The sequence below is a fragment of the Trachypithecus francoisi genome, unplaced genomic scaffold (genome assembly GCF_009764315.1).
Source record: "Trachypithecus francoisi isolate TF-2019V2 unplaced genomic scaffold, Tfra_2.0 Lachesis_group18, whole genome shotgun sequence".
Taxonomy (NCBI): Eukaryota; Metazoa; Chordata; class Mammalia; order Primates; family Cercopithecidae; genus Trachypithecus; species Trachypithecus francoisi.
In genome coordinates, this window is record NW_022681463.1 from 72,104,831 (window position 1) to 72,119,190 (window position 14,360).

Here is a 14,360-nt window from a genome sequence, read left to right on the forward strand (position 1 = left end):
AATTGTTAAAACCGAGAGAAGAGGAAATGACTGGAAGTGGGCAGCATAGGAAAAAAGATGAATTAAAGATCATGTTGACATTTTCAGTCTTGGTAACTAGATGCAATTAGGGAACACAGGAGGAGACGACAACTTCATTTTCACACATATATAATTATAACAGCATCTTAATTGGAATGATAGATTGATGAGCTCTAGATGAGTTAATATTCTCTAGAAAAAAGCTAATCCTTGAAGACTTAAAACTTATTTAAAAAGAATGACATTCTCTTGTCTTGCTGTGTGAATGCATGAAGTACACACAACCTTTTGCTATTCTGCATTACAACTATAATATACCCTTTGTATGATGACCTATGCACAAAATTTTAAATGCTAATTATTGTACAATATAGTGCTATCTTCAGAAATTAATGAAGTAAACATCTGGCCACCCTTTCACTAAATTTCTCAGAATGCTAGGCATTTTCTCCTTTACTACTCTGATTCTATTTCTCAATACCCCACAGCTACTTTTTTAGATTCCGGTCTCATTCCTTTTGCCTTTCTTAATTTGTATTAACCATATCTTTCCTTTTTCTTACACTTTTAAAATACTTCTTAGATTTGGTACCAATGGGGCCTGGCTTTTCACTATCACTAACAGCCAATAAGCAACACCTTTTCCAGGTTAAGAAAACCAATAAAATAATATCAGTATTCAACTGTTGGCTCTTGTTGGTTTTATTTTGTTTTCTTTTTGTGACAGGGTCTTGACCCAGGCTAGAGTGCAGTGGCATGATGACGGCTCACTGCAGCCTTGACCTCCTGGGCTGAAGTGATCCTCCCACCTCAGCCTCTGGAGTAGCTGGGACCACAGGTGCCCATTACCATATCTAGCTAACATTTATTTTTATTTTTGTAGAGACAGGGTCTCACTATGTTGTCCCAGTTGGTTTCCAACACCTAGACTCAAGTGATCTTCCTGCCTTGGCCTTGCAAAGTGCTCAGATTACAGATATAAGGCACCGCACCAGGCCTTCTTTTAATTCCTATTCATACTTCCCCTAACTGAAAAACTGAGCTCAAAAACCATTAGATGAAGCCAAACAACACAGATATCTTCTTCAGAGTAGGTTGGATAGGATGGTCATGTCCAAATGGGGTGAAGAGGATGTCACTGGAGTGAAGCAGGCAAGCAGGGGCAAGGTATCAGTGCCCCATCAGGTAAGGAGGGCATCGCTATAAAGGAGTGGCTCAGTAAGAAGTGTGTCAGAGCCTAACAGGTGAGAGCATCCACATATAGGAGGACAACCTGAAACAGGATGCTGGACCCTTAGTGGGGTAAGGAGGCATTCCTATGGAGGAGGGGAGAAGCCTCAGAACCAGAATGGAAGCCTGAACAGGGTGAGAAGGGTGTCCCAGTGCAGGACAGCGAAAGTGGCAGTACACTGAGGGGAGCTACAGCCCAAGCAGAGTGAGTAGGGCGTTTGCACAAGGAGTGGGGAACAGATTGAACAAGTAAGAACAGAGGCCCAAACAAATAAGTAAATATATTAAGGACAACAGGAACCAGGTTTCTCACTTTTGGAAAAGAAGTACCAGTAAGAAAAGGAAGAAAACTGGAACAAAGCATGTGGTATTTTACTGGAACTGGAGATATTAGTGCAAACTCATTTCAATAAATGTAAATATAGAAATATAGATGTAAAGAGGGATGTGTGTGGGGTGCGTGTGTATGTACATATGCTCCCTAGCTCGGTTCACTGAGAAGGCCTTGAAAGCAGCAATAAGCATTTGGGGTATCCAGATCTTAGTTTCTAAATATCATTCTCCCCTAAAAGGAACCATGGCCAACTCCTTGGAGAAATGGCTAACTCCAGGGCTTAGGCAGAAATGTACAAGATGAGTCTAAAGCATCTCTCTATGTCAAAAAATAACAAGTGCTCAAAGAATGATGAAGACATGTCAAAAGCGCACAAATATTTTATCATTAATTTATCCTCACATATTAATCTTTCCATCACTCACTTATTACTTCCATGGGATAAGTTCCTAGCAGTTGATGGAATTAAAGAAACAAAGAGAAATTTATGGAATTGCTGGGTGAAAGGCATGAATATTTTGTTATTAATTTTTCTAGTTTTCTCATTATCCCAGTCCCACTCTAATAGATGAGCTTATTTGTCTGTCTCTCTAGATAATGGCAGCATCAAGAACTGAACAAAATGCTTGAGCTGTGAGCTAACTGGCAGAGAAAATAGTGGGATTATTAGTCTATGTTGTTTAGAGCAGGAATATATGTGTATGTTGTACAAGTTATACCCACACATATATATGTTGCCAGACTGCCTTTCAGAAAGTTTATAACAAATTGAACTCCCGTCATCATTTAACAGTGTAACACTGCTCTAAACTTAGTCAATTTTATAACAGAAAAAAATGTCTCATTAATTTTTCGTTTCCATACTTTTTATTATTAGTGGGTCCCCACATGACCCAGAATGTTAAATGTGTTTAGAAATAAAGCTACAAATTAAGTCTCTGGGAGAAGCCATATCATCAGTACAGGCTACGTGATTATCAGTAAGATACAACGTATATCAAACATTTGGAAAACTGAAGTATTCTGAGGCAGGATGGTGATGTAGAAAGAAGGCTGCCTTTAAAATTAAACAAGCTAAAGCAAAACTTTAATTTTTTTTTTGAGACGGAATTTTGCGCTTCTTGCCCAAGCTGAAGTGCAATGGTGCGATCTCTGCTCACTGCAACTTCTGCCCACCCCCTACCCCTACCACTGGTTCAAGCGACTCTCCTGCCTCAGCCTCCCGAGGAGCTGGGATTATAGGTACTCACCAACACATCTGGCTAATTTTTGTGTTTTTAGTAGAGATGGGGCTTCACCATGTTGGCCAGGCTGCTCTCGAACTCCTGACCTCAGGTGATCCACCTGCTTTGGCCTCCCAAAGCATTAGGATTGCCGGTGTGAGCCACCGTGCCCAGCCCAGCAAAACTATAAACTATATTAAAATGTAGCACACATCAAATGTCCAAAAATACAAAAATAATCCAGGTACATTGATTTAGAAATGTCATATAAATTGCTTGATAAAAATGGTCCAAATGTTACCAACTGTCAGAACAAGCTGTTACTCTCAGCTTATTCACAACTGGACTCTCCTTTTTTTGATTATTAAGACAGAACCAAATTCAGGAAGAGCTGCATTCCAAGCTGCACGTCTTTTCCCTCCTCTCTGCCTCTCCCAATCTCTCCACCCACAGCCCTGTCTTCTGGAATGAGTAGCCACGCTATACCGATCTCCCAGTTTCTGGCCTGCGCCACACAGCAAGCTGCTGCTGAGCTTCGGAAGATGTGGTAGGGAGGGGAGGTCCTCCCACACCACATTACACACAATGCAGTATCTACTATCTGGACCGTGTACTATGCGTGGTTACGACAGCAAGAGAACTCTTATTAACTACATATTCTACATGCATTTGAACCTATGAGGTATTAATACCATCTCCTCAGATGAGGAAACAGACTAAACAATTTACACAAAGTCACATAGCTAGTAAGTGACAGGGTAAGGACTAAATCTCAGGCTAATTCACAGGTCCATACTCATAACCAGTATGTTATGCTGCCTTTCTAAAATCTTAGTTGTTTTCGTTTCACCCAAATATACGTTTTTTGTTGTTGTTGTTTTGTTTTTGTTTTTTTGAGACAGTCTTGCCCTGTCGCCCAGGCTGGAGTGCAGTGGTGCGATCCTGGCTCACTGCAAGCTCTGCCTCCTGGGTTCACGCCATTCTCCTGCCTCAGCCTCCTGAGTAGCTGGGACTATAGGCGCCTGCCACCACGCCTGGCTAAGTTTTGTATTTTTTTTTTTTAGAGACGGGGTTTCACCACTGTTAGCCAGGAAGGTCTCGATCTCTTGACCTCGTGATCTGCCCGCCTCAGCCTCCCAAAGTGCTGGGATTACAGGCATGAGCCACCACGCCCAGCCTTCAAATATACGTATTTTTTTAATCACAGGTAATCTAATACCTATAAACCTGCAAACTTAGAGGTTAACCTGTCTCTAGGAATCAGTAGTTGATTCTACATTTAAAATATGTGAGTACAGTTTACCTGGTTTGCCCTACATCTTCTCTTAACAGCCTTAGACTTTCAAATGTTCCTTATAAGACATTAATTTTTTTTTTTAACTTTCTGATTATCCTAGTCTCACTCCACTGAATGATCTTATTCATCCATGTCTCTCTTTAAGTGCAGCACTAAGAACTGAACATAATGTTTTCACTGTGAGCTGACTGGCAAAGAAAGGAGTAGGATTATCATTCCACTTCATTCTAAACAACAAACATCTATTAATGGAGCCTTTTGTTTATAGGCTCATAAATTTGATGACTCATATTAAGCTCAAAATCAACTAAAGTCCTGATAACCTGGTCACATGCACTGCAGGCCATTCCTCACCCATCCTACACTTGTTTAATAGGGAATTTAGTTAATTCAGTAACAGCAATGAAAACTAAATAAATTAGGAAAGTAAACAAGACAGCCTGGAGAATACAGCCAGGAGACCAACTAGGGAACAAGCTGTTTTCAAGCATTTTCATGGCAGTCTTAGTGTTCTAATTACTATAAGTCTGTTCTCATCACTAAAAGCATCTAGATCTTCTATAAGACTGTGTTACGTTAGGTAGAAAATCTGCTAGACCTGTTGCCTACATATAAAACACACAAACACACACAACCTGCTCCTTGTCTCTGATATTGGTATAGATAGAAACCACTAGATTCCCTTTTAAGAAATTCTGAGGGCCAGGCATGGTAGCTCACGCCTGTAATCCTAGCACTCTGTGAGGCTGAGGCAGGTGGATCACTTGAGGTCAGGAGTTCAAGACCAGCCTGACCAACATGGTGAAACCCCATCTCTACTAAAAAAAAAAAAAAATTTAGCCAGGCATGGTGGCAGGTGCCTGTAATCCCAGCTACTCAGGAGGCTGAGGCACGAGAATTGCTTGAACTCAGGAGGTAGAGGTTGCAGTGAGCCGAGATCATGCCACTGTACTCCAGCCTGGGCGACAGAGTGAGACCATCTCAAAAAAGAAAATACAGTGGGCTTACTTTTTCTTCCACTGTGGTTGAGGAAACTGATTTGAATAAAAGAATTTCAACTCACTTCTACTGAGGTTTTACTTTCAAAAGGATTCAGAGACTAAAATGAGAAAAACAAGGAATATAAGTACCGGCCATGTACCCTAGGGAAGAGATCAAGATGCAACAAAGTAAACCAAAGCCTTAGAACTACACAGAAGAGAGAACAACAAAGAAAGCAAAATCAGACTTCTGCGCTATGTTCTGAAGTTAGCAAAACTAAGCCTAAAGGGGTTAGAAAAATACTTCGCTCTGGTTAGTGGATTTAAAACATAACAATGTTTTAAAACTTTGTCTGTATTAAACACCCAAAATGATTTGTATGGAGAGTAATCTGGAGGGTTACATACCAAGCAGTTACCCATGGCCACCTCTGACGCATGTGAATGGGGAAAACAGAGACCTTTTCATTTTGTAAAAATTTAAAAGGAAAAAAAACAAGGAAGTATTACTTATACACTAAAACACACACATAGTATTTCTTTTTTTTTTTTTTTTTGAGACGGTGTCTGGCTCTGTCGCCCAGGCTGGAGTGCAGTGGCCGGATCTCAGCTCACTGCAAGCTCCGCCTCCTGGGTTTACGCCATTCTCCTGCCTCAGCCTCCGGAGTAGCTGGGACTACAGGCGCCCGCCACCTCGCCCGGCTAGTTTTTTGTATTTTTTTTTTTAAGTAGAGACGGAGTTTCACCGTGTTAGCCAGGATGGTCTCGATCTCCTGACCTCGTGATCCACCCGTCTCAGCCTCCCAAAGTGCTGGGATTACAGACTTGAGCCACCGCGCCCGGCCTCACACATAGTATTTCTAAGGAACTTTGGTTGGATCCCTAGAGAAATCAAACAATGCCAGCTCATAAATCAGCCTGGTAATGCATAGAACCACCACCCACCGTCCTCACCCCTACCCCTACACACACATCTGCTAACATTTAGGACAACTATATTATCAAAACCAGGACATCCTGGAGAGTGGAAAGGGGGGCATTATTAATAATTGCATAGGGAAACACATAAACTGGGAGGGTTCCAGGCAAACCCAGAGGTTTAGCCACCCTATGTGAATTAGATGCAACTATGCGGACCATCTGCTTTAAACTAAGAAAGAAAAAGACCTTGAGATTTTCTACCAAGCAAGGACTGATAAGGAAAAATTGCAGCATGCCCATTATTGCTTATTTAGCATGCTATCTTTAATTTACTTTAGTGATCAAAGTGGTACTTGAGATTTACATGGGTTTCTCTCAGCCTTGTTTCCTTTTACTCTTCCTGTAATCTTTTCCCCCTCCTCCCAAAAAGAGGTATTATATTTCTCAACCCGGTATTTTCTTTATATAGAGGTTTTCAGGAATATAATATTCATGGTAGGACATGAATATTACATGGAAGAAGAACATTTGAGTTTACAAATATTTTAACAAATGCTAAGCTATTTTGTTTGTTTTATAAACATCCTATGGGTTGGGAAGGCATTATTATCCACATTTTACAAACAAGAAGTGTAAGACTCAAAGCCAAACAACTATCAACAGCCATTCAGGACTAGAAGCCAGGTCTTGAGCTCCATAGTGAAGGCATTCCACAATACCATGAGGTTCATCATCTAAGGACTTTCCCCTTTAGCCTGCCTTTCTTCAGTGACATACATTCTTGAGATTTTATCTTGGTTGTGGCTCCCATTTCAGTAAAACCTAACATGAAAAACTCTGAAGTTCATTACAGAACAGTAGCTAACAGTCTGCACACTAAAAAGAACTTCACATTGAGGAAAAAAAAAACCCGTAGATTTCAATATTATTTTTCTCTTCAATAAAAGTATAACAACTCAAAAAAACGTGATACATCTACAACTTTCCAGGAATACATTCATCTTATAAACTTAAATATACAAATAAATAATAACTATTTCCATATTATCTTAATGGATTATTAATATAAAAGCCCTGCAAAAAGGCAACTTTTAGGATAAGAAATCTAAAGTCAGAAGATTCAGTGACTTATACAAAGTCTCACTTACAGTAAATGATTGAGCTACAACTAGGACCTGCTGGAGTTTTCTGACCAATAAAAGGCCAGAATACAAGCCTGACTCCACTATGAATGTATACTCAATCATTCCTTGAGAAAATGAGATATTACAGTTGGCCCCCTATATCTGAGTGTTCAATATTTGTGGAGTCAACCAACTGCAAACTGAAAATATTTTAAAAATCAGCTGGGCATGGTGGTTCACACCTGCAATGCCCACACTCTGGGGGCTGAGGAGGGAGGATCCCTTAAGCCCAGGAGTTTGAGACCAACCTAGGCAACACAGGGAGACCCTGTCTCTATGGGGGGGGAAAATTAGCTGGGCGTTGCAGTGCTTGCCTGTATTCCTGGGCAACAGAGTGAGACCCTGTTTCAAAAAAAGAGAGAAAACAAAATAGTAACAACTATTTACACAGTTTTTACACTGTATTAGTTATAAGTAGTCTAGAGATGCTTTAAAGTACACAGAAGGATGTGTGTAGGTCATACGTAAATACTGTGCCATTTTATATAAAGGACTTGAGCATGGTAGATTTTGGTGTAGGGGATGGGGCATGCCAGATACCAATCTCCTGCAGGTACTAAGGGATGTGTACTTGTCCCCACCTAACTTTAGAACACAGTGTCTACTATGCTAAGCACTGTTCTAGACAATGGAGATATAGTAATCATCAAGACAAAAATCCTGACCTGGTAGAGTTTATACTTTAGTAGGTGATACAAACAACACACAAACAAATATATACGGTATGTCAGATGGGTACAGAAGGAGAATAAATAACAACACCACAAAAGAATGGTGAATAATAAGAGGGTAATGGAGGTAGAGCCTACAGGATGCTATTTTACATATGGGGGCCAGAAAATTTCAATGAGCTAAAATTGTGAACAGAGACCAAAAAGAAATGTGGGAGTAAGCCATGGGGATTACCTAAAGGGAGAGTGTTCCAGAGAGAAAAAACAGAAGAACAGCAATTATTAAGTTTGAGATGCTTCTGCAACATCCAAGGACAGAGTCCAAACATCAATGATACAGTCAAAATCATGAATGTGGAGAGACAGAGAGGTGTGTAAATATATTTTTTGAATTTTACTTATTTTCAGTTGAAATGAACATTTATTGAGTCCATATTAAATAACACAGAGCTAAGAAATGCCCCTGCCCCATCCATGCACAATTCACATCACCCAACCCAGGATCGACGTCTTGCTGTTTCTCCTCAGCTAGGTACATCCTACATTTCACTAGCTTTCCTACCATTATGCAATCTCCTATAGTGGAGTGACAGGCTTGTCTTAAAGCTCAGAATCTTCTTAGAAAGTAGTAGATAACAGAGTGATAGTCACAGCTAACGAAAAATTTGCTTTATTTATTTATTTATTTATTTATTTTTTTTTTGAGACGGAGTCTCGCTCTGCCGCCCAGGCTGGAGTGCAGTGGCCGGATCTCAGCTCACTGCAAGCTCTGCCTCCTGGGTTTACGCCATTCTCCTGCCTCAGCCTCCCGAGTAGCTGGGACTACAGGCGCCCGCCACGTCGCCCGGCTAGTTTTTTTTTTTGTATTTTTTAGTAGAGACGGGGTTTCACCGTGTTAGCCAGGATGGTCTCGATCTCCTGACCTCGTGATCCGCCCGTCTCGGCCTCCCAAAGTGCTGGGATTACAGGCTTGAGCCACCGCGCCCGGCCAAAATTTGCTTTATTTAAACATGTGCTGAGATGGACTCATTGCTTCCTGTGAATCTGCTAAGCTTGTCTGTCACTCTAATCATGGGCTCTTTGGAATAAACAGCATTCATAATAATCTTCACTCGTGGCCGGGCGCAGTGGCTCCCGCCTGTAATCCCAGCACTTTAGGAGGCCAAAGTGGGCGGCTCACTTGAGGTCAGGAGTTCAAGACGAGCCTGGCCAACACGGTGAAACCCCGTCTCTACTAAAAATACAAAAATTTGCCAGGTATGGTGGTGTACATCTGTAATTCCAGCTACTCAGGAGACTGAGGCAGGAGAAACACTTGAACCCAGGAGGTGGAGGACACAGTGAGCCGAGATCATGCCACTGCACTCCAGCCTAGGCGACAGAGTGAGACACTGTCTCGAAATAATAATAATACTAATCTTCACTCATGTCATAATTGTCACTTACAAGCTCTCTGAAATGGATTATAATCGGCTATGGCCTCAGCAGCTTCTTCCACAAAGCTAGAGTTGGCTGACTCCACATCAGTAGAGAATTCCAAAGCCTGCGTGTTCTGTGGTTGGCTCTAGGTCCGTGGTCAAGTCTATAACAGTTAAATCTTGGTCTGCGGTTAACTCTAGATCAGTGGTCAATTCTAGTAGGTCAGTGGTTGATTCTGGGAGTAGTGTGGAGAAAGTCATAGCCAGGGCACGGAACACAAAGAAAATCAGGACCTTCCTGAGCATGGTGCCTCCAGGGAGGGCAGAAGCATCTTGAACTATATATTTAAATATCACCTGGTACTTAAAGCCATGAGACCAAATGAGACCACCCAGGAAGTGAAAACAGAGAAAAGGAAAGAACTAAGGACTGAGTCCTGGGGTCACACAACATTTAGAGACAGAAGATGAGAAGGGGCTTTAGCAAGAAACTAAGAAGGAACAGCCAATGAGGGGAGAGGAGAAGAGATGTGTCCTAGAGTAAAGTGGGAAAAAAAAGTTTCAGGAAAAAAGTGATCAACTATGTCAAATTCCACTGAAGTTCAAGTAAGAGAGCTGCTAGTTGACTCTTGGATTTAGGAATGTGGATGTGGCAGACTACAGAAAAGGAACATGTGCTCGCCTCAGCAGCAAATAATAAAATTGGAACAATACAGAGAGGATGAGCATGGCCCCTACACAAGGATGACATGCGAATTCAGAAGTATTCCATATTTTGAAATAAATATATAAGGAACACAAATTTTTCTTGCAGCAGCTTCCATCAACAGGTGGAGTCTTGTTTTCCCACAACTGAATCTGGCTTGGCCGTGTGAGCTGCTTTGGTCAAAAGGACTTTAAGCAAACGTGACACAAGCACAGGCTTTCAACGTGCTTGTGCACTGGGGCTTCGTTTCTCTTTTGCTACTAGAACTCTTTCACCATCATGTGAATGAGCTTGCTAGAGGTGAAATAAACAGTCGGTGCCCCCTGCTGACGTCAAATCAACCACCACACACAAATGAGGTCACTCTCGCCAGGAAGGCCACCCAGGCCAGCCCCAACCAGAACTGATCCACAGAATTATGAGTAAATAAAATGGCTTTTGTTCTAAACCACTAAGTTTTGGGATGGTTTGTTATGAAGCAAAAACTAATTGATAAAGAGGAAGATACCAGTAACAGACAAGAGCTGTTTCAATGGAATCATGGGCATAGGAATCTGACTGGAGTTGGTTAAGAATGAATGGATGGAAAGAATAGAATACAAGGCCTCCAGCTGACACTAGCTGAGCTTTAGAGGCTTTCCTTTCTAACAGGGCTATTTCCTCAACCAGAAAACTATGTCGTTACACTGTTTTCTACATACTCCCTACCCACTTCCAAAGCACCTATAAGTAGGCCCAGTGGTACAGTGGCAAAGTCCTACTGCAAGCACTTTCCCTGGTGCATCCAGTTATACCCAACCCAAGCACACCTGCTCATGGAGGCAGACAGGTTGGAGGGGTGAAAGAACTACATACTCTGCCGCTTCACCACCATTAAAGTAAACCAATAAACTTGATATTATATTTATACCACCTGTCACTAGGAGTGTGGGTGTGGGGATGTGTGTATTGCACGGATGTCTCCTTACAGGGTACCTAACCATCTCCTGACAAGCCTTGACATGTTCATTACTTGTCATTTTCCAAGTAAATTCTCTGATCAGAAATTATAATCACATTTAAAAGCATTTATAAAAATTTCAAAAATAGCTTTTCAAAATGTCAAGAATATCTAAATAACTTACTTGGCAATCCGCAGTTTTCCAACTTCACCTCTTCCAGGGGCTTTAGCCCATTGCTGGGACAAATATTTGGGAACCTAAAACAAAGTAAAACACTAATAAGACTATTTTAGATGATAACAGATCTTTTCAAACATAAAACAATATACTGCTTTTATTTTTATTTTCTGCCTCTAATAAGGGATCATTATCAAGTTATCACTGTATGTTTTATACTACATGAAATACGAAGACACATAAAAAATGATTTTAGTGCCGGGCGCGGTGGCTCACGCCTGTAATCCCAGCACTTTGGGAGGCCGAGGCGGGCGGATCACAAGGTCAGGAGATTGAGACCATCCAGGCTAACACGGTGAAACCCCATCTCTACTAAAAACACAAAAAACTAGCTGGGCGCAGTGGCGGGCGCCTGTGGTCCCAGCTACTCGGGAGGCTGAGGCAGGAGAATGGCGTGAACCCGGGAGGCAGGGCTTGCAGTGAGCCGAGATCTGGCCACTGCACTCCAGCCTGGGCGACTGAGCGAGACTCTGTCTCAAAAAAAAAAAAAAGATTTTAGCTCTCAAAAGAGCTTAATCAAGGTGGCAACACAAAACTAACATAGGTCAAATAATCTAATAATAATAAAGCACTAACTTATCTTCCCAAGTCAGTCCAGTTAAAGGTCACAGAAGAGAAAAGGTTACCAGAAAAGGCTTCTCAGAAGAGAACAGCACTGACTACAGTAATAGCATGATTTAGAAACACCACTGGGCTTAAGATTATTTCAAAAGTCAAGTTTTATTATGTAGAAAATTGTAACTTTGACTACTGTGAAGAAGAAGCTGCTAATATAAAAGGGTTATCAAACAGCATAGCTAACATTTATATAATCCTGCCTTCCTGACACTATTGTAAGCACTTTATACAGATTGACACATTTGATCCTCACATCTCTATGGAACAGTTCTATTACCCCCATTTTACAGATGATGAATGTGAGGCACTGAGGGACTATACAATTTACTCAAGGTTATATAATTAGTAAAGATGGAGCCAGGATTCTAACCCAGGCAGTCTGCCTCCAGGGACTGTGTTTTTAACCAATACACCATATTGTGTCTGTAACTGGATACATGCAATCAAAAGGACTTTAATTCTCAAAAAGGAGAAGTGGATGATATATGCCGAATCCCTATCATATAACTTATCTATCTCATTTCTTCTAAAAAGTAATTTGGACTCGTATCAGTGCATACCTTGAAAGCTATCCTATTATTAGGAGTAAATGAGATACACCAAGTATGAAGCATAATGCCTTACACAAAGCAAGTACTCAGTGTCAGGTGTCATTATTTTTTCATGATAAATTTGGAATGATACTCCAGCTGCCAAAGCTGAGAAGGAAAGAAATTCTACCTAGCAAGACAAAAAAACACCGCTTGACCACTAGTCAAATAAATTGCAGTACCTTGGAACAGCAAAAATTCAGGAATTGAAGGGTGAAAAGAAGCCCCCAATGGTATTTGTTCACTTACGTACGCACTCCTCACACTAAAAGTTACTGAACAGGGCTGGGCGTGGTGGTTCACGCCTGTAATCCCAGCACTTTGGGAGGCCGAGACGGGCAGATCACAAGGTCAAGAGTTTGAGGCCAGCCTGGCCAACATGGTGAAACCTCACCTCTAATAAGAATACAAAAATTAGGCCGGGCGCGGTGGCTCAAGCCTGTAATCCCAGCACTTTGGGAGGCCGAGACGGGTGGATCACGAGGTCAGGAGATCGAGACCATCCTGGCTAACACAGTGAAACCCCGTCTCTACTAAAAATACAAAAAAAACTAGCCGGGCGAGGTGGCGGGCGCCTGTAGTCCCAGCTACTCGGGAGGCTGAGGCAGGAGAATGGCGTGAACCCAGGAGGCGGAGCTTGCAGTGAGCTGAGATCCGGCCACTGCACTCCAGTCCGGGCGACAGAGCGAGACTCCGCCTCAAAAAAAAAAAAAAAAAAAAAAAAGAATACAAAAATTAGATCATGCCAGAGCAAGACTCCATCTAGAAAAAACAAATAAATAAACAAAGTTACTGAACAACTGTTAAATATTATGGGTTCACCGGGCGTGGTGGCTCACTCCTGTAATCCCAGCACTTTGGGAGACCGAGGAGAGCAGATTACTTGAGGTCAGGAGTTCGAGACCAGCCTGGCCATCGTGGCAAAACCCTGTCTCTACTAAAAATACAAAAATTAGCAAGACGCAGTGGCACATGCCTGTGGTCCCAGCTACGTGGAAGACTGAGGCACAAGAATCGCTTGAACCCAGGAGGTGGTGGTAGCAATGAGCTGAGACTACTCCACTGCACTCAAGCCTGGGTGACAGAGAGAGACTCTGTCTCAAAAAAAAAAAAGAGTTAGACAATATACCTGAGTCAGTCAGGTACCATGCTAAACATCCATTATCCTGCTTCATCCTTCCAATCACCCTGCAAAATCACATTCTCCTCACCCTACAGATGAGAAAACTGAGGTTCAGAGGGTTGAAATAACTCAGGTAGCCAGGATCAGATTCAAGACTCAACTCCAGACAGGTCTTTTGCTTTCTTCACTAGACCATACTACCTCTCAGGAGGGTATATGTGCTAAAGAAGAGTATGTAATAGATCTAAGGGAAAGAGGATTTTGAAGATTCCATATCTCAACAGAACTTCCGCTACACTGTACTCCATTCATCCAAACAAGCTAAGAGGATCTGGCAAACTCCTTATGAGAACTGTATCTACCCACTCCGTCTCCTTTGATTACAGGTGACAGAAAACCCACTTAAAAGAAGATTTAATGTGACAAATAACAAAAAATTCCAGAGGTAGCTTTAAGGTGGCTTCATTAAGGGCTCAAACAATGTCCCCAGGACTCTTTCACTATTTTTTATCTATCACCTCAGGTAGCAAGATGGCAGAGGCAGCTCCTGAAGAGCACAAGTCTCCTTCCCAGAAGTCCCTAGCGAAAATTTGTCTTTCATGAAGCTGACAAGGGTGTGTGCCCTTCCTTCGACCTATCACTGTTCCCAGAGATGAGATACTTCACTGGTCAGGCTGAGTCAATGACATCTTTGGGGAAGGGTAGTCAACACCACTAAAATCACACAGATTGAAAAGGGGAAGCACTGGTTTCCACAAGCACAGTCAAGATTCTGCAACAATGTCAAAGTAAATGGATACTGGTTAAAGAGGCAAATGTCCACAACATTATCTGTTGGACAGCCTACGAATTTCTCATTATCAACA

General features: G+C 41.8%; 1 protein-coding gene and 1 non-coding gene across 2 annotated transcripts in view; one reads left to right on the top strand and one right to left on the bottom strand.

Moving 5' to 3' along the window:
* The window catches only part of GTF2F2 (general transcription factor IIF subunit 2), a 172,897-nt gene that overhangs the window by 144,947 nt on the left and 13,590 nt on the right, over positions 1-14,360 (bottom strand). The window contains exon 2 of the mRNA XM_033176976.1: positions 11,110-11,183. Coding sequence (XP_033032867.1) covers positions 11,110-11,183 — 74 coding nt within the window. The remainder of the gene's footprint in view (positions 1-11,109; positions 11,184-14,360) is intronic.
* Positions 9,956-10,057, top strand: LOC117063793. Its single transcript, XR_004429078.1, has one exon. It is a non-coding gene; the product is annotated as a U6 spliceosomal RNA (small nuclear RNA).